This window comes from Alligator sinensis, unplaced genomic scaffold, assembly GCF_000455745.1.
Source record: "Alligator sinensis unplaced genomic scaffold, ASM45574v1 scaffold550_1, whole genome shotgun sequence".
Classification (NCBI taxonomy): Eukaryota; Metazoa; Chordata; order Crocodylia; family Alligatoridae; genus Alligator; species Alligator sinensis.
In genome coordinates, this window is record NW_005841980.1 from 1351030 (window position 1) to 1369382 (window position 18353).

The 18353-nt window shown below is 44.9% G+C and overlaps 1 protein-coding gene across 3 annotated transcripts in view; it reads right to left on the minus strand.

Moving 5' to 3' along the window:
- GRIA1 (glutamate ionotropic receptor AMPA type subunit 1) overlaps positions 1-18353 on the minus strand; it is a 137817-nt gene that overhangs the window by 20025 nt on the left and 99439 nt on the right. For all 3 annotated transcript variants that reach the window (XM_006021137.1, XM_006021135.1, XM_006021136.1), the window contains one exon: positions 16167-16537. In XM_006021137.1, coding sequence (XP_006021199.1) covers positions 16167-16537 — 371 coding nt within the window. The remainder of the gene's footprint in view (positions 1-16166; positions 16538-18353) is intronic.

An 18353-nucleotide genomic window follows, 5' to 3' on the forward strand; every position in this document is an offset into this window, starting at 1 on the left:
GGTCCCAAGCAGCCCCTTGGAGGCAGGAACTCTGCCAGCCTGCAAGGGAAAAGCCCCTGTTTCACACATTTTTCTCCTTTCATAGTTTCATAGATGTAGGGTCAGAAAGGACCTAAGTAGATCATCAAGTCTGACCCCCTGCCCTGGGCAGGAATGAAAGGAGAACTCATTTGTCGATCCATTTTTAAAGTTTGTTCGCAACCATTTCATATATTCTTGCGATGCACTTTTGGGTCACAGCCCACGGGTTGAGAAACGCTGGTCTAAGCAAGAGATAAGGCACTTCGGGGTGGGAATAGTGTAGAGGAAATTGAACGGATGCTACCCTCCTATAGAGGGTTTCAGCCTTCAGGATCATCAACTGGCCAATGCCTTTTCCCAACACTAGCTTAGATTTCCTGGGTATGCACCTCACTACCTGGATAGAAATGCAACAATTGGCTGTTGATCTCTGCTCCCCGCAAGAAGAAAGCACTGGCAGAGACAGACAAACAGACCCTCTTCTGCATGTCAGAACAGGGTGCTCTCAGTATGAGAGGTGGTGATACAAGGAGGTTCCCATGTGACCTTTAAAATGATGATGTCTTTGTGTTTGATGTTCATCTGAGACAACGTCGAGGGGCAGCACGTGGTCCTCATTGCTACATATGCACCTTAGGAGACAGCACCTTAAGGCAGACCCCTAAATACGTGGCAATATACTTGACAAGATTTCAAGCTTGATGGGGAAGGGGCTGTCTGTTGTGTATTTAAAGAGCATTTAGTGCAGTGGCTCGACTGCAATATGACTGATAAATAGATAGCAATAATGAATGGAGAATGTCAATGATGATCACACATCACGTAGTCAGATGCAACTCAACCAGACATGCCTATGACTTGATACCCCTGGCATATGTTAGGCAGATGGCACTCAACTTGGAATTATCTGGGTAATGAGGTACATTAATCACTCTGAACCAATGCCCAGTACAAGAATGTTTCCGCTTACCAGCCATAATGACAGAAAAAATGATAGTAGCCTCTACAATGCAGTATCATCTTGCACCACCGCCTTTGTAGAGCAAAAATATTCAGCCTTGCTAGTATCTGGAGTAATGTTTTCAAAAGCACCTCTGTGACTTTGGACACAAAGTCCCATTTTCCAAAGTCACTTTGATTTTTATGACTCATTGAACACTGACAGAATTGAGGTTCTCTCTATACTATGCATGCACAGCTGTGACTGCAGCTTATGTTAACGTGCCCAGGTTAGCTTTAATTTAGCTAGCCTGTGCATTAGCAGCATAGTCACAGCAATACAAAATTTGGTGCAAGTCAAAACTTGCTCAAATAGCTGACTTCTTGGGTGGCCAGCCCAAGCTGAGCTCCATAGTGGCTATACTGGTACCACTACATGCCCCTGCTGGTTTGAAGCTAGCTTGGGTTCATCCACACCACACTGCACGATAGACATACACTGAGTCTCCTAAGTCACTTAGGGCACCTGTACACATCATGGGTTTTAATCCTCATTAAATTAAATAGGTTTATAACATTTAAGCTTGTTTATTTTGGAGCGTCACATCTATGTTTACACGCACTAGGTTTTCAAACGAATTAAGCCGGGTCCCTGGTTTAAAAATCATGATGTGTACATGAGCCCTGAAGCACTAACAGAGAATCACCTTCAACTTAAGTGACAGAGGTCATTTTTTAAGCCAACTGCTTAAGCCCCAGCACAATCCATTAATTATCCCTAATGAACAGCCTGGGCTTGAATTCTCTTGCATTTAGTATTCTCATGTCTCCTAGTCCATGCCAAACATAACATTAAGGTAGTCAGCTCTCTGCTATCCTGAAACAAGAGCCAGTGACTGAGCACTCTGTTAAAGGAAGGAGAGATTTTCAGGATTTAGCACTCACAAGGATGTACCATGGGTCCTGACATTTGGATGTGTATACCTGACCTTTGCATTTATTAATATTCATCATCATATTAATTCTTGGGATGAGCAGGATTTTTAAAAGAATAAAATCTGTGAAAGTGAAGAAGATCACAGTGAAGCAAAAGATTTTAATTAATGTTCAGTTAAATTAGAGATGTGGGAAATGGTGCAATAGCTAGATTAGCCAGATGGATTTCTTCTACCTATATTATTCCCTCTTGACCTGGAGTCTCTCTGTCCCACACACTCCAATCTGTGACCGTTATAATTGCTTATAGTGATTTCATGCCTTCTCCCCACCTCTAGTTAACTCTTGCCCTCATCACTCTAGCTAGCAAAAATGGCATATCACTACTGGAATATCACTATTGGGTTCACGTTCCTCTAGGAAATGAGAACTGTGTATGTATGTCCTCTCTGCAGAACATGATTGAAATTCGAACTGGAATCTGTTCTGCGGGAACCTGCGATAGATATAAAAAATGCTTTCTGTGAACTGGGAACAAAAGAGCCACAATTCTAATATTTCCTCCAAAATGAAATTTCTGACAAAAAATTGGCTTGGGACCCTGGAAATGTCAAATCTGGATAACGCTCAGAGGCTTCACTTCTAAAACATGTCATTTCAGCAAGGGGAAAAAAAAAAGCGTCCCTTTGATGAGCCAAGACGTTTGATTTCCACATTATCATTTCAACTCTTTGTGCATCTCAATTAAAAGGCTATATAAGATACACAGCAAAATGATACGTAAACAATGTTAACATTGTCTGAATTAATAATTAACATTTCCATGCATGCCTTAACGCAGGAATCAAGACGATAAAGCTGAAGGGAATCGCTTGACTTTCTCCTTTTGCTGATGATTTGTTTTTACTTTTTTGCTGTTACAAATATAGTTGAAACCAAGAGCATTTTTGCATTCTTGCATTTTTCCAACTGCTCCGTTGCAAATGCTTTGGCCACCTCTACCGAAAGCACCCAGGGATGGCCAGGGAGCACAGCATCCTCTCTCAAGGTAGCTCCTGCCCTGCCTCGTTATTTAGGGGAAGGACCTTACAGAGGACAGGGCAAGGTAGTGGGGGCTTTGTGGTCCCCCTTGCCCTGCCTTGCTGGGGGGTCCTGGGCCAGGAACATTGCATGTAGCTGCCGCCCAAAGATGCAGCCTGCCTTAAGGGTGGATGATACAGGATCAGAGAGCTAGCTTCTGCTCCAGATCATTTCTTGAAGATTTCTACACCTGGACACCAAAGCACAGTTCCTTACAGCATAATTCTTGTGCCTTGCAGTATAATTGTAATATATTTTTTGCGCTTTGCTGAATTTTATGATTCTTTGTCTGAACACTCTCCATCCTCCACTGGCGTGAAGCTTAAGAGGAGCCAGGAGGAACGGAGGATCTCAGGTCATGCGGGCATAGGCCGCAGCCGACATCCATCCTTGTTAGCATCAATTTCTCCTTTCCCTTATCCTTCCAGTGGGCTTTCAATGCAAATTTACCTTGCCTACCTCATCAACGGCCTCTAGTTTTTGTCTGGCGGTGTGAAAGAACTAATTACAAATTGTGCCTGATCAGGCAAAAGTCAGATCATTTGCTAGACAGATCGAGAGCAATCAGGATCTGTAGGGGGACAGCAATGCTACAGTTCAGGAGCTTCAGAATCCCTCCGCTTCTTGCAGGTTTGATCCATTGAACTGCATTCACCTCCTGCTTAAAAGAAATGTTAAACCCCCCTCTCCTTTCCTGCAGGACAGGGGGACTGTGGCGCTCCCGAACCGCACGCTACTTCTGACAGTGAATAAATGCAAATTGCCCGTCTTCCCATGAAGTGAGTTTCTTCTCTGTTCTAGTTTAAGCATTGATGGATTCTTCACAGGCAGGAGAAAAGCATCCAGCTAATCTCCCATTTCTTAAAACAAAATGCAATCCCAGATCAGACAATTTGCTCTTTGATCTTATCCCTCGTGGAAGGTAACTGAAACTAACAGGAATTTGCATGTGCTTTGCAATCTTATTACCGAGTGCACCGGTTCTCTACCAGAATACATTTTATAAAAAAAAGATTAACAAGACTGTCATGAAATATACAGAATAAATCTCTTTGAAAAGTGTTCGAGGAGCTTCTCGGTTCTCCCCCCCACCCCGTTAGAATGCATTTCTTGTGGAGAATTATGCTAAACCGACAGTCTTTTAATTAGAAATGCAAATCTGGGATTCTAAAGCCATGATAGCTTTGGGAGGATTTCCCAGATTTGCTGTTAAATTCATTTCTAATAAAGGCTTATTTAGTTGACTGACATATTTGTCAGTGACTTAATTTATGCAAAAAATGGTGAATACATTTTTCTTAGACACCTGACTACAGAGCAAATGCAACTTCTGATCCTGGACATGCACACAGAGTCGATGCTCTCTACTCAGTTCACCATTTCCTTCATGCAGAACTGCCCCTAAGTCACTTAATGCTGGCCTGTATCCGCTGCTGGGCCTGGTAGGGGATTTGATGCAAACGTTTCCAATGTCTGATGGAAGCATTGGCTTAGTTCTGTGAAGGGTTTTAACTTCAATGCCTACTCTGAGCTATTCATTTAAGCAAGCCCTAGATCTCAAAGTGAATCTCAGCCAAAAAAAAATTCATCCCCAAAGCAAGGGTCAGCTCTAGGTTTGCCCAACAGGTTTAGGAACAGCGGAGGATATGTTACAAACCTGGTCTGGGATTGCTAGCCAGCTAAAAGGGAAGTTTTGTGCACTTTCAGCATCCATCATGCAGATTTTGCACTGCTGAGGAAGCTATTCTCTTATACTTTCTTGCTTCCTGTAGAGTTTTGAACGACCGACCGGCTGGTTTGTGACATTTGACCCATGCTTACAATGCAGGGTTTGCTCCCTGTGTTGTTTTTATTACATTTCTTTTACTGCTTGCTGACTTGCTGAATTTGCACATTGCTCATTTCTTGACTCTGCTTTGCTTGTATGAGAGTCTGGAATTGCACTGAAAAATGCAATACCTCTCATATACGCATATGAAGAAGTTTTGCCCTGTCATTTCTCCCCCCAGTGTTCCCTGTGGAGGGAATGAATACATATTTTAGTTAAAAACAGCTGCCCTCCTCCTGTGCATAGATAATAACTAATGCAGAACCCCAAGCGACTGCTCAGTTAATTTCCTTACGGCTTCCTGGAGACCAGGTAGCTACCACTGCTAAAAAAATTTGGCGATCCAAAGAGCTTTCTGTGACGATTCACGTGGCTTCAGGAGCCCACAATCCCCTGCTGCTGTTTTACACCCATGTACTTCCTCCTACACATACAGAACAGGGCTAATCCTACCTCAAACCTCTGCAGGCACAGTGAGCATGTCTACATGTGTGCTTTAATGCACATTAGCCTATTTTAATGTGCACTAAAGTGTCACAAAAACTGTGCGCTTCTGCTAATGCACATTAAAATAGGCTAATGCACTTTTTTCTAATACCTCACAATGGAGGTACTACATTTAATGTGCATTAGCAAAAACCCATTAATGAACATGCAGATGCGCCCAGTGGATGCCTAGACACATGTAGTGAGGCTGCTCCGGTGCGCTATAATTACAGTGTGTTGGAGCAGACTCGATTAAATCGCTGAAGCGTGGTAATTACTGCACTCCAGCAGACTCCGGTGTCACATGTATCACCTTCCCCACAATGAAAAATGGTGCCAGGGGCATTTTACTTTTGACCAGCTTTATTTAAAGTGCCCCACCACCATTTTTCAGAGTCGGGACGCTGATACATGTGACGCTCCAGGTACTTTAATTAGAGCAGCTCTCGGAGCATAATATATCACCCTAATTAAAACCACCCTAATTGACCTTACCCCCACACCCTAGGAGCATGTGTATAAAGACCCATTTAGACTTAACAGGTGAAAACCTGACCCTAGTGAGAAAATCTATGGCAAAATTCTCATATATAGAGGGTTTGTGTTCTCCATATATCTTATTTAGAGTCTATAAGGTGCGTATCTACCTAACCTTCAGGCTAACACAGTGAATAACCTCTCTCAAAAGTCCCATTGATAAGCCGGGTTTTGCTTCTGGGTGACTTCAAACGGTCAAATAATCTGTACTCTATTGGTGCAGTGTCATGAGCTTTGGCCATGCCGAAAAGGCTGCTTTCCTTTTCCCCTTGAGCAAAATTTTCACTGTTAAAGAAAAGAAGCCACTCAGAGATTTGTTTTCTCACTTTGGTGACATTTGTTAGCTTTGTTGAAAAAAATCTCCCCAGGGGACAGGGCATCAAATCAAGATGAAAGGCCTGGGAGAGCCATTACTCAGGGCCTCTCTCTATTCAGGTGGCACAGAACGTGCCAACGCTTGCCCTTGGTTTTAAGGGGTGACCTATTGTGCTAATCCTTGTAGAACCAACGGTTCCTTCCCCAAATTCCTTTTTTTTTTTTGCAATTATTTAGAGGCAAGAAGTAGTTTATTTAGGATGAATTACTCTCCTAAGTAGGTCCAGGTTTCATATAAATTTCCTTCCTTGTCTCTCCATGCTTGCTGTATCTGATTCAACAACCTATCGCCCTGACAAAGGGTAGCACCGGTGGTACTCTTCTGCGAGTCCTCTAAATCTTTGCCATGTGGAAGAAAAGTAATGTCTCTGCCACAAAACCGGCCTCTCTCGAGAGGTTCATACCAACACAGAAGCACCTTTGCTTTCATCCTGGCCCCCTTAATATCTTCCAAACTTCCAGAGTGGGAGGCTCAAACCACAAAGGGGAAACAATGACAGCAGTAGCCTAATGCACCTTTACTTGCTAAAATCCCAAGGGCTATTTTTCTTAGGAGGCTTTGGGAGCAACGACAGGGAAGAAAGCCACCACCTCCCTTGCCCAATCTGTTTCTTCTCGGCTTCTCCTGACTCCCACTGAGAGACTTCCCAGAGTCAGGGAAAGGAGAAAATCATGCAAGAAAAGGAGAAAATTATGCTCTGTATCTGTCCTCTTCTCTCCACCCGTTCCACCCTCTTCTGTGAAGGGAAGAATGGAGATTTTTAACTTTTGCCATCTCACTGAATTTTTGTGCTTCCACGGAGTTTAAAGGGCCATGTGGTCATCTAGTCTGACTACCTGTACATCATCTAGTAACTTGTGCGAGTTGGATACCTAGCACACTTATGCCCCCTTCAAAGATGCCATGTTAATAGGGGAGAAAGGATCCCTGCTTGATCTAGTCTATGCCATCTATTCCAGCTTTTTGGTGCAGCTGGAAGCTATCATAGTCTTACTGGGTGTGTCTACACGTGCATTTACTGTGCAGTAATTTAATGCACAGAAAGTTACTGTGCAGTAAGCTGTTCTTACGTGCACGCCAGTCCACACACTCAGGGTTACTATGCAGTAAGGCATCTACACATGCCTTACTGTGCAGCACCTACTCAGGCATAAATTTGCTACCTGCATCATGAAGCTAGCAAATTTATGCCCAAGTCAATGTACGTCACCGTACTTACTGCACAGTACAGTTGCACATGTGTAGACGTGCTCCTGTACTGCACAGTAATTTTTGGTTACTGCGCCATAACCTAAGTTACAGTGCAGTGATGGTGCACGTGTAGATGCGCTCGCTGCTTCCTTCTCTGTGTCTTTCTTTCTATTTGCTCTTCTTTATCTATAGCACATTGCTTTATTGAGTCCTCCACTTCCTGTCCTTCTCCATTCTCCAGTTCATTGTGTCTGACTGCTCATCTGACTTCACAGGGATATGCGCAGGAATTAATTAGCGTTTGCAAAGTGTTTTGAAGTCCAGTGAAGGATTCTGTAACTCTGTACACTTTCCTAGGGCCTTTCATCTGAAGATCAAAAGCACTATATGTGAGCAATACAGCGACTGAATAGCTGCTCCTCCATTTGTGGATCTGAGGGAAAGCAGAAATGGTTCTGGGTAGCCAACCATCAGAATGACCATATGGGTTTCTTACTCGGATCAGCCACTTCAAAATACACGGCTGTTTATGGAGACCTGTTCGCCACCTGGCTAGAACATGGAGCTTTATGGAGAGACCGGGCACGGCTCATCTCTTTGCTCTGCAGGGACAAATGGAGGAAAGCTACCATCAGGCATGTGTAACAGGAGACTGGCTGTCCATGATCTTTCATTCACAGGCTCCTTCTGACCCCAGCAAAAAACCCATGGACGTTGGTGCTCGCTCCTCCAACCACCGTGGGGTTCTCCAGAGACCTTCCAGACATCCCATGCATCTGGATGGGGTCTTTAGAAAAGTAACTCCCAGCTCAGCTCCAAAATGATCCTTATCCAATCAGCCACCTCTTCCTCCGAGATGCTAACATGAGCTCCACTCCACGCCGTGGATCAGGCACGCTGCCTGCTCGAGACTTTGACCAGCCTCCGTGGATCCACTGATCCTCAGGGAAGCCGAAGCAATCAGTTCCTCCCAATCCTGATGGTCGTAGCTATGCTAATGACCACAGGGTCCTCCCGAAAATACCTGGACCAAAACAAATTCAAGTATTTGCCCAGCTGGAGCTTCTATCAGAGAGAGCCAACCGTGAAATGAAAGAGGAGGAAGGGGACAGAAAATCTTTCCGTGGCCTTCTTTGCTCCAGCACCCACAGCGCTGGGACTGCTGCTTCAGTGAGAAAGCTCAGAAATAGGTATCAGGAAGAGAAGCTGAAGCCGCTGCTTTCTACCAGTGCCTTTTTAATGTTTCAAATGGCAGCTCTGCCCCAAGAGGAGGGGAAGAGGAAGAAGTGCTACCCTGGGGAGCTCTGTTTGCTGGCGGGTGACTTCCCTGATGATTTCCACCCCCCGTGTCCTCTGCCACCTCACTGCAATCCTGACGCGTAACGCGCCACTCTCGGATAGCTTTATACGTACACCTCGGCTCTCTCTTGGGACATATCTGCTCCGGGGGCGGAGGGACTCAGGTGGTGTCTCCTCTGCCCAGTTCTCACTCCCACCCCGACAGCTGGCCTGGAGCGAAAACCTGTGCGAGGAACCAGGCAGATGCTCTAGGTGGTCAGAGCAGCTGCAGACTCAGCCGAACCAGGGGCCGGAGGCTGGGAAACTCTCCTAAATCATAGCATCATAGACAATGAGGGCTGGAAGGGACCTCAGGAGGTCACATCTAATCCAACCCCCTGGACCAGCCCCAACTACATCATCCCAGACAAGGCTTTATTTAGCTGGGTCTTAAACAAAGGATGGAGAGTCTACCACCTCTCTGGGCCACCTGTTCTAGTGTTTTACTACCCTCCTAGTGAGAAAGTTTTTCCTAATATCCAACCTCAACCTCCCTTGCTGCAACTGGAGCCCATTGCTCCTTGTCCTGTCATCTGCCCCCACTGAGACCAGTCCAGCTCCATCCTTTTTGCAGCCCCCCTTATATATACTACCCTTCTTGCAAACCGAGGGATCAACACAACATGGGCTGCTATCCCCCTGTTCTCTCTGCTTGTGATCTCTATCCCTTCCCCGACCCTGCACCCATCTGGTCTGTTCAGCCTGGAAGCTCTTTGGGGCACAGGATGTCTCCTACTCAAGTGCAGGGGGGCCTCATCCTCGGTTAGACATGATGGTCATTAACAGGATTCATGAATACTAATAATGAGCCCAAATGTTTTCTGAATTAACTTGCCCAGTGGCTACGCTGGGGTAGGAGCACTTATGGGCCAGATGTGACCAATACCACCTTGATCCCAAGGAACCTCCTTCCCCACCAATAATGTGTTGTCAGAAAGTCTCTCTTTCTGCAAAGAGGGTTGGTTTTGCCAATTCAGAGTTGTCTGATGGGCACAGAGGATATTTTATTGACATCTCTGCCAGGTCTGCTTGCCACCGATGATATGGATGCCACAGGAGATGCCTGCAGAGGCATGAGAGAGAAAACTTCTTTGTACATAAAAGCAAGGTTCATTATAGAGAAAACTTCTTTGTACATAAAAGCAAGGTATCTTTCAGGGAAAGGCTCTCTGGGCTGGCCCACATACCTATGTATATCTGAAATTACTCTTCTCCTCTTGCCTCAATCCTTTCTCTCTCCAGAAAGGGGGCTCAGCACCTGCTCTGCACACGTGTAGCTACCTCCTGGCACACAACTCTGTGCACACTCCCACAATCTGCAGTGACAACCCTTCCCTGAAGCAGCTTTTTATCCCCACCTGTGACCATGATCAGCTTCTCCTGCTCACTGCTTTGGGACACCTGTGAGGCTGGGTTGCAACACAGTGGGTGGTGACATGATTGCGTTTGCAAATGCATAAAGGAAACGTGTGAAGAACCACCTCTCCAGCACCTTTGGTGAAGCTTGAATCAAAAACAAAGCAGTTGCAACTAGTCCAAAACACTAATTAAAGAGACCTGCTTCCCCTTCTCAGTTGATTGCCAGGCTGTTTTGACCACCCCTGGGTAATGCGGTAAATCAGCAAGCTGCAGCTGTGCCTGCTAGCTCTTCGTGTCTGAAGCCAGAACCATTTGAATCCAGCCCAATGCTCAGCCAACTGTGGATCCAGGCAGCATGCAGATGACATCCTACTGCCGATAAAAGTGATGAACAGCACGCTGGGGAGTTATTTAATGGAGTTTCCTTGTGAAAACAGATCCAAGACTTCCCATCTTATGTGTCATAATGTTCTGGAGTGGTAACATCAAGTGCTGTGTAACTGGCACTTCTGCCAGGGAAATGAGGGTCACTTAGTTCCCTGCAACCCTTGGTGCATGAGAAAAAACACCCGGGAAGCCCAGCTTGATGTTAGAAACATGTGAGTGAGTGTGTCCCAAACTGGTTTTAATGCTCGTCTGCCCTCAGCTGTGGCTACATTTGGGGATAACAGGCTGTCAGAAAGAAGTCTGGGTTATTCGTATAGTCAGGTAGATGGAGCCGGCGCTCCATATTTATAATGCATGGAAATGCCAGGAATTATTTCTTTGGTTTAGGGCTGAATTACACCAGCACTTTCCCAAAGATATTTGCTGATTTAAGCTCTCTCTCTCAGTCCCATCCTCACCTCTCCAAGTGGAACATGAGAGCACGAGGAAGGCCTTGTCCGTGGGCTGCAGCATCGTGGCTGCCATGGCACGTGTGCAAGTACCAGGGCCGGACACCGTCATGGACAAACTGGGCAGCTGCCTGAAGCCAGGACAGAAAGGGGGCCCCAAAATGGTAATTTTTATTATTATTATTACCATCATCATCATCATCTTGGGAGAAGGGGATCCCGATACTAAAAGTTTGCCCAGGGCCACCAGGAGTCTAGGTACGGTGCTGGCAAGTACCCAAGGAGAATGGTTGAATCTGATTCACGTGGTTCCCACGTGGCCCACAATCCCCTGCTGCTGTTCTGCACCCATGTGCTTCCTCCCACACAAACAGAATAGGGCTAATCCTACCAGGTACCCCTGCAGACACAGTGGGAGCGTCTACATGTGTGCTTTAATGTGCATTAGTCTATTTTAATGCGCATTAAGGAGTCACAAAAAACCATGCACTAATGTGCATCAAAATAAGCTAATGGGCTTGCAATTTTCTGAGCTGTTTCTATGGCGAGTCACTGAGCTTCCTTTGCTCAGTGCATTTTATCAGTATGGGTGGTCATCGACTCTTCAGGGCTTGTGAGCGTTGCCTCTGCCTTCTGACCCAAATTTCACCTCCCTGGGTCAGATCACTGCAAAAATCAATCAGTACCTCTCTAAAAGGGAAGGAGACATTTCCAGAAGTGGAGAGACCCATTTCATTTTGAAGACTGAGTTGAGCCCAAGTTGCAACAACATTTAAAAGAAGCAGCTAACTGGCCCCAACCTTCTTGCTGAGACAAGTCCTGTAAGACCCCTCAGTTCACGCCTGGAAAGCAGCACGAAGCAGTTGGAAAGAGGAGACTGAACATCTTCCAGCCTGGAGCTGGCTTGCTCCCAATGAAAGGAAGGGCAGCTTTGACATCTGCTTTGCATTGTGCCCCGTCTGTCTTAAGCAACAGAATCAGCAGAAAGTTGGCAGAGCCACTACTGCTCTCACTGCCAACCTCTTCCTCCATCCGCATGAAAGTCCCTCTTGAAGACAGTTGCTCCCAAACCCTTAGGGCCAGCAGACAACTATCAAGCCTCGACATTTGTCATGGACAACCAAGCTTTTAACTGAAAAAGGGCAGACGGGTGGTATCAGGATGATTTATAGGCATCACAAATCACCAGTGATTCTCAGGCCACAGTTTGAGGAAGCACTGGTTATATTTATGAGGAGAGGCTGAGGGAACTGGGATGATTGAGTCTGCAGAAGAGAAGACCGAGGGGGGATTGAATAGCAGCCTTCACCTCCCTGCAGAGCGGGTCTGCAAAGAGGATGGAGCTGGGCTGGTCTCAGTGGGGGCAGATGGCAGGACAAGGAGCAATGGGTTCAGGCTGCAGCAAGGGAAGTTGAGGTTGGATATTAGAAAAAACCTCTCTCACGAGGAGGGTGGTAAAGTACTGGAACAGGTGACCCAGAGAGGTGGTGGAGTCTCCATCCTTGGAAGTGTTTAAGACCTGGATAGACAAAGCCTTGTCTGGGATGATGCAGTTGGGGCTGGTCCTGCTTGGAGCAGGGGCTTGGACTAGATGCGACTCCTGAGCTCCCTTCCACCCTCATTTCTATGAGTCCATGACCTAAGGTATCTTTTGGCCGACCCGCAGCGGGGAGCATTCAGTAGAGATGTGACCCTGGTTCAAAGGGGACATAACATACTGGTGAAAGAGGCAGCTGTTCAGACCCTTCCAGGATTGGATGTGCCAGGTAAAATTCCTCCTGAAGTCGAAAGAAACCTTCAAAGGCTGGTTGTGCTGTTTTAACTCCGTTGGTAAAGTTAGAGCACTACCATTTTTTTTTCTGTCTGGACACAAGGCCTAACTCTTCCAAGCTGTCATGAGTTTGGATCCTTCTGAGTTTCCCACCCAAATTTGTCGAAGTGCATTCTGGAAACAGGTAAGACTCAAGTGCTATTCTTTTCCACACTTCCTTTCCTGTAGGTCTTGGTGATTGGGTGCAGAATATTTATTAACTACCTTGAACACATGCCCACCATCAGCAGCTTCTTACTGGTCCTGTGTTTCGCATTTAACAAAGGCTTTTTGCAACTTCCTAAACCGTTGGGTAGTGTTTTGCACAGCGTAATGGTTTATGGCCTGTTTCAGCCTTGCCTGATTTCTGCCCATAAACACATTCATGAAACTGTTTGCAGTTCTGAGCAATTTCTGTCCTTTTTCCCCAATCTGAACCCAGCTCTGTTGCATTTCAATCAGGGCCTGGAAAGCACAGGTTCACAGAGCTTCTGGGGGTAGCACTGATCAATGCAATCATGTGCTCTTTCTTGCTGCTAAACCCGGGGCAGAGATTTCCATCCAGCAATTTCTGAACGGAGTCTGATGGAAGCCACGGGAGCTGTCTGGCCAGGCACCCAACTGAGTGTTCAGGCTGTTTGCTGATATCAGACCATTTCAATTGCAGTGCATCTTTTTCATTGCCAAAACAGCTTGCCTTCTGCACACCCTGACATCGCACACAGCTCTAGCCTCTGCACAGGGACACGACACAGACATTACCCCCAGCTACAGCTCCAAGATTATCCCCGGGTGTCACTGAAATTCTCCCCTATGTTATGACACTTGACGGACACTTCTCCCACCGTATCTGGAAACGTCCATGTCCATGCTTCCCCAGTGGAAACCTTTTCAAGCACGGATCCAGAGCGGGACACTACAAAAACAATTTCATACACATGCCATACACCCCTGACCCAAGTGGCTCTTCTCCAGAAGCATTAGCACCTGAAACCAGCATACACCAATACCACCCATCCCATTATACCCCAAGCAATCATGGAGTCCTCAAAGGAAGTATATCCATGACTATTTAGCCATTACCCTGGCTCTCTTTCATAACCACAGCAGCTGGCAAATGGAGATGCAGTTTTAGGCAGCTGCCTGGCACAGAAATATAATCAGGAGGCCTGGGTTTGTGGCTGACTCTGGGATGCTCAATTCTTTGGTTGATGGAGAACAAATATGATAGTCCCCTAACGGGATGGGAAATGGTTGATCTGCCTATGTAGCTTGTCTTGCCTCAAGGCAGGATGGGTGTACAAAATGTTTCACTGTGGTGCTGCCAGCTGAGATAAAACTGCTGTCATCATGGTAGCCAACAAAGATAGGGCGGACAAAAATACCCCATAGGGAACCGGACACATTGTGTGAACACGCTGTGCAATGGCTACAGCAAGTGGATAATTTTTTGCCTGGAAATATTTCACGTCAGAAAATGCAGCTTTATTGCCATCAACATTTTCCATAGAAAAAACACTGATTTCATGAAAAAATTTCAGTTGTGCTACTGAGAGAAAAAAAACCCCAAAACACCCAGATATTTCAAAACACTTTTTTTTCGTTTTGAAAGCAGTGATTTAAAAATGATTTTTTTTCCTCCCCAGAAAAGTTGAATTTGGATTATAGAGTGTTGAGGGTTTTAATGTGATCTTTTTTTTCAGGCTTTTTCCTTCCAAAATCTTTTTTCCTAACTTTCAATTGCCCATCCTGAACTGGACTGGAACCTAATGGCCAAAAAATGTTGAAACCTCTCAAGAGCAAAACCTGTTTCTTGAATAAAGTAATCTGATCTGAACACACGCACAAGTTAATAAATGGCAACGGAGCTGAAATGCCTTTCTGAACACATCTGCTAAATGCCTGATAATCAGCGATCAGATGACGACCTTTCTAAAGCTGATTCGTACCCCAAATGCTCCAGCTCTCTGAATGTCCCATAGATCTTTGTTTCTCTGATAGCCAGAATTTCATGAATATTTTGACAAGCAGAGAACAGTCAGCCAAGAAGCAGGTCACAGCAACACTACAATTTTCTTCATACAAGAGCTTTGCGGGCGCTTTTCGGTATTATCACTATTTGCTGATAGAATCAGTTCTTATTTTGTTCCCCAGACTCTCGCTGCCTTCCCAGTATGTGTAAAATTAACTTCTATCTACAGCCTTCACACAGAACAAATGCATTTCAGCCTGAAATTTCCTTTGAACAAAAGAAAAATAAAACCTGAACAACCAGGTGGAGGAAAAAAAAAAATACACCTCCCGCTGAGACTTGTTACCAGAGCACGTCTGATTTAGACTTCACAAGGGAATATCCACACAGAAGATGTAGGTACCAATCTATGGGATCACTTTTCCGACTACCACAAACTCTGCATTGAGATTCAAAATCAGGCTGGGGAAGACTCTTCCATAAGATGGGAGCTCCAACCAAAATACAAGAATAGATCAGACCTCCAATGTTGGCCAATTTGGGGTCAACACCCAAAGCCACAACTTATTCTTACATCTCTAGCAGCCACGACAAATGCCCAGAACCTGAGTCCTCCTCTTCCTTCAATGGATATATTCATACCTAAGCCTTGGATTCTGCTTCATCTCCTCATTGCATGGGAAGTATACATCTACCACTGGAATAAGGATTTCTCACTTGACCAATATATAATTTGCCTAAATGAAAAATACTTACTTAGAGACCTGTGAACAGGGTTTAGTTTCGTTTTTTTTTTGCCTTGAACTACAAGAAGTGAGATAAAGAAAGTGTGTAGGGGGGAGACTTTGTATTATTATTAGCCATATTGGTAAAAAGCAAATAAATAAATGCTGGGTCAATTATGCAATGTTTCTTCCATTGAAAGAAGGCAGGCTCACTTTTTTTTTTGGATAGAAAAGGGATGGCTATTTACGGAAAGGAAAAGCAAAAATTTGTAGGTGACTGAATCTTCAAATTCTGCATCTCTTTTGCTCAACAATTCTTCTTTGTGAAAGCTTTTGTAACACAGTTCCTTTCTATCTTTGGCACTTCACCCAGCTTTATAGTCAGCTTACGTTGTGCCAAAGCTGAAATGGCTCTCTTGAGTCATTTTTCCAAGAAAAACAATAACAACAAAACAAAAGGCGAGTAAAACTGGGTATAGGGTGGGCGGTTTTGTGCAATCTTTCTTGCTCAGTGTTTTGTATTTCACAACCAAAACCTAAATGGATTCCTTGCCGTCCGACTTAATTAACCTCTAGAGTGCATGAATAGGTTAATTCTCTTTGTTTTGGCCCATTTCTAAATGGACAACTGTGACTCACAAAACAAAATATGTGGCTCGGGAAAGAAAGGGGCCCTTAAAGGATTAAAAATACAGAAGCTGAAGGAGGGTTCGTGTGGGGAGAGCAACCAACCTTGGTGAAATATCACATCCTTGCTGCATAAAGGCTCCCAAGGAGAACCAGAGACTGTTAAATATCCCAAATTCATTAGTCTGATCAGCGACTGGCTGGTCGCGCCCTTCTTCAAATTCCTCGGTGTGCCACTCGTACGGGCTGAAGCGGCTGACCAGGAAGAGGACAACGCTGACTCCGATGTAGGCAAAGACGATGCACATCCAGATCTCATAAGCCAAGGGATCCAGAAAGGAAAACACCCCAGGCTTGGATTTCTGAGGTTTCTTTATCATGATGGAGATGCCTAGGCTCATAAACGGTTTGGAAAAGTCGATAACTTCTTCTCGAACAAGGGTGATGGTCAGTGGTGCAACAGCAACATCAGCTCTCTGAAAAAAAGTAACAGGTAACAGGTTCACATGCTGGAGAGAACATGTCCCAATAGACTCTACCCCAGCCTCCTTTTTCTCGTTCCTTCTCTCTCTCAATCCACTGTCGCTCTCTGATATCATAGGGTGGTTTAATCAGGAGAAACCCATGACAAAAGAAGGGCTAAAAAAATCCCCTCAGACTGGCATGTTATTTCCTTTCTTTTCATTACTGATGATTATTTGTGTTTTAAAATCACAGCTTTTTGCTCCCCAACCAGTCAGCTCCTCTGGTCTGATTCACCCAGTGATGTCATGATTCCAGGTTTCTGACATCCCATTTCAGTTTAAAAAAAAAAAAAAAAAAAAACAGGAAAAAAATTAAAAAGGGAGAAGAAATCGTATCCTGCAGACGTCAGAAGGGATGGGAGAAAAGCAGGCTGATTGAGGGATAACACCAGGGTGTTTATTTGCAGCAGGAGATGCTTTTTTATTCTATGATGTGTCAGAAGGGGAACATTTCCATTGACACCTGTGGCAATTTTGTTTATTTTACAGTGCTTCGGAAAATGGAGAGTGTACTATGTTCAAGGGCATAAGGATACACTCTGGCTAGGGACAGGCATTACGCATAAAGCAACATAAGGGATTGGAAACTGGTTCAAATCTGTAACGCAACAGAAGTTCAGTGCACATAAACCACTTTCAAAATGACCAAAACCGATTTAAGATAAACCTGGATGGATACAGTATCAGACTGAACTGATTTAGGTTTAATTGGTTTACTGAACTTCTGTCCGAGATCCCCTCTAGGTTCAAGTTAACTCACAGTCCCCCAGCATCCCAGGATGCTTTGCACCTCCTCTGCAATGCCACCCCCCCCCTCCCAGGGTGGGTGCATTAGCCTTGGCCCAAGCTGTCTGCTCTAGCTGAGCAGTGATGTGTGCTCTAGCACCCCCCTCACCCCCTCCAACTTCTGGTCTGATCCACTGCATTTCCAAAATCAAAAGTGAATGTCTGTTCACTTGCTGATCAGTTCAATCTATGCAGCTTAGACTAACCTATGAAGACTGAATCTATTCAGCTTTGGGTTTTTTTTGACTGTACTTCACCCTTGTGGGACTCTCAAAAGTGACTTTCAGTCACCTACTATGCTCAGGTGCTTCCATAAGCCTGTGTCTTAATTACTTTGTGCTTGTGGCTGGTCTCACTTCACATGCATGGCCAGTCTAAATGTATTGCGTGATGAACCAGTTAATTGCATAATATATGTAACATGTAGATAGATGTGCAGCACTGTTGCTCATCAGGTGGCTGAGGTGTACATGGTGCCTGTTTGGCAGTGATGAGTGAAAAATGGAGTTGGGGGAAATTTGGAATTTCCATTCTGACATTTCAATCATGGTTTACAGTCCAGGTCAGACAGAGAAGCTTTACTTTTGGATTTTTTTCATGGAACAGAAATGAAAAAAAAGGGAATATTTTAAAAACATTTTCAGTAAAAAAACCCAACCCATTGTTTTACATTTCTCAAAGCAAAATATTTCCTTTTCCCTTGGCTGAAATAGCCCCCAAAGACTTTATTTTGAGTCATGTCAGCATGAAAAAGCATCTTCCCCTTCTGGCTAAGTATCTTGTAGGATTAGGGGTTTGGAAGCTTGATCATCCCATTCTCTCCTTCACGGCAAATTTCCAAGTTTCCTATGATGCACTTAGTACAGCACTTCACCAGAGGGTTGATCTGCACTGCATCATGGGACTTGTAGTCTGGAGCCTACCTTGGCCCATACAAGAGAATGAAAAAGGGAACTACAGCTACAATAGAGCAACAGTCTGA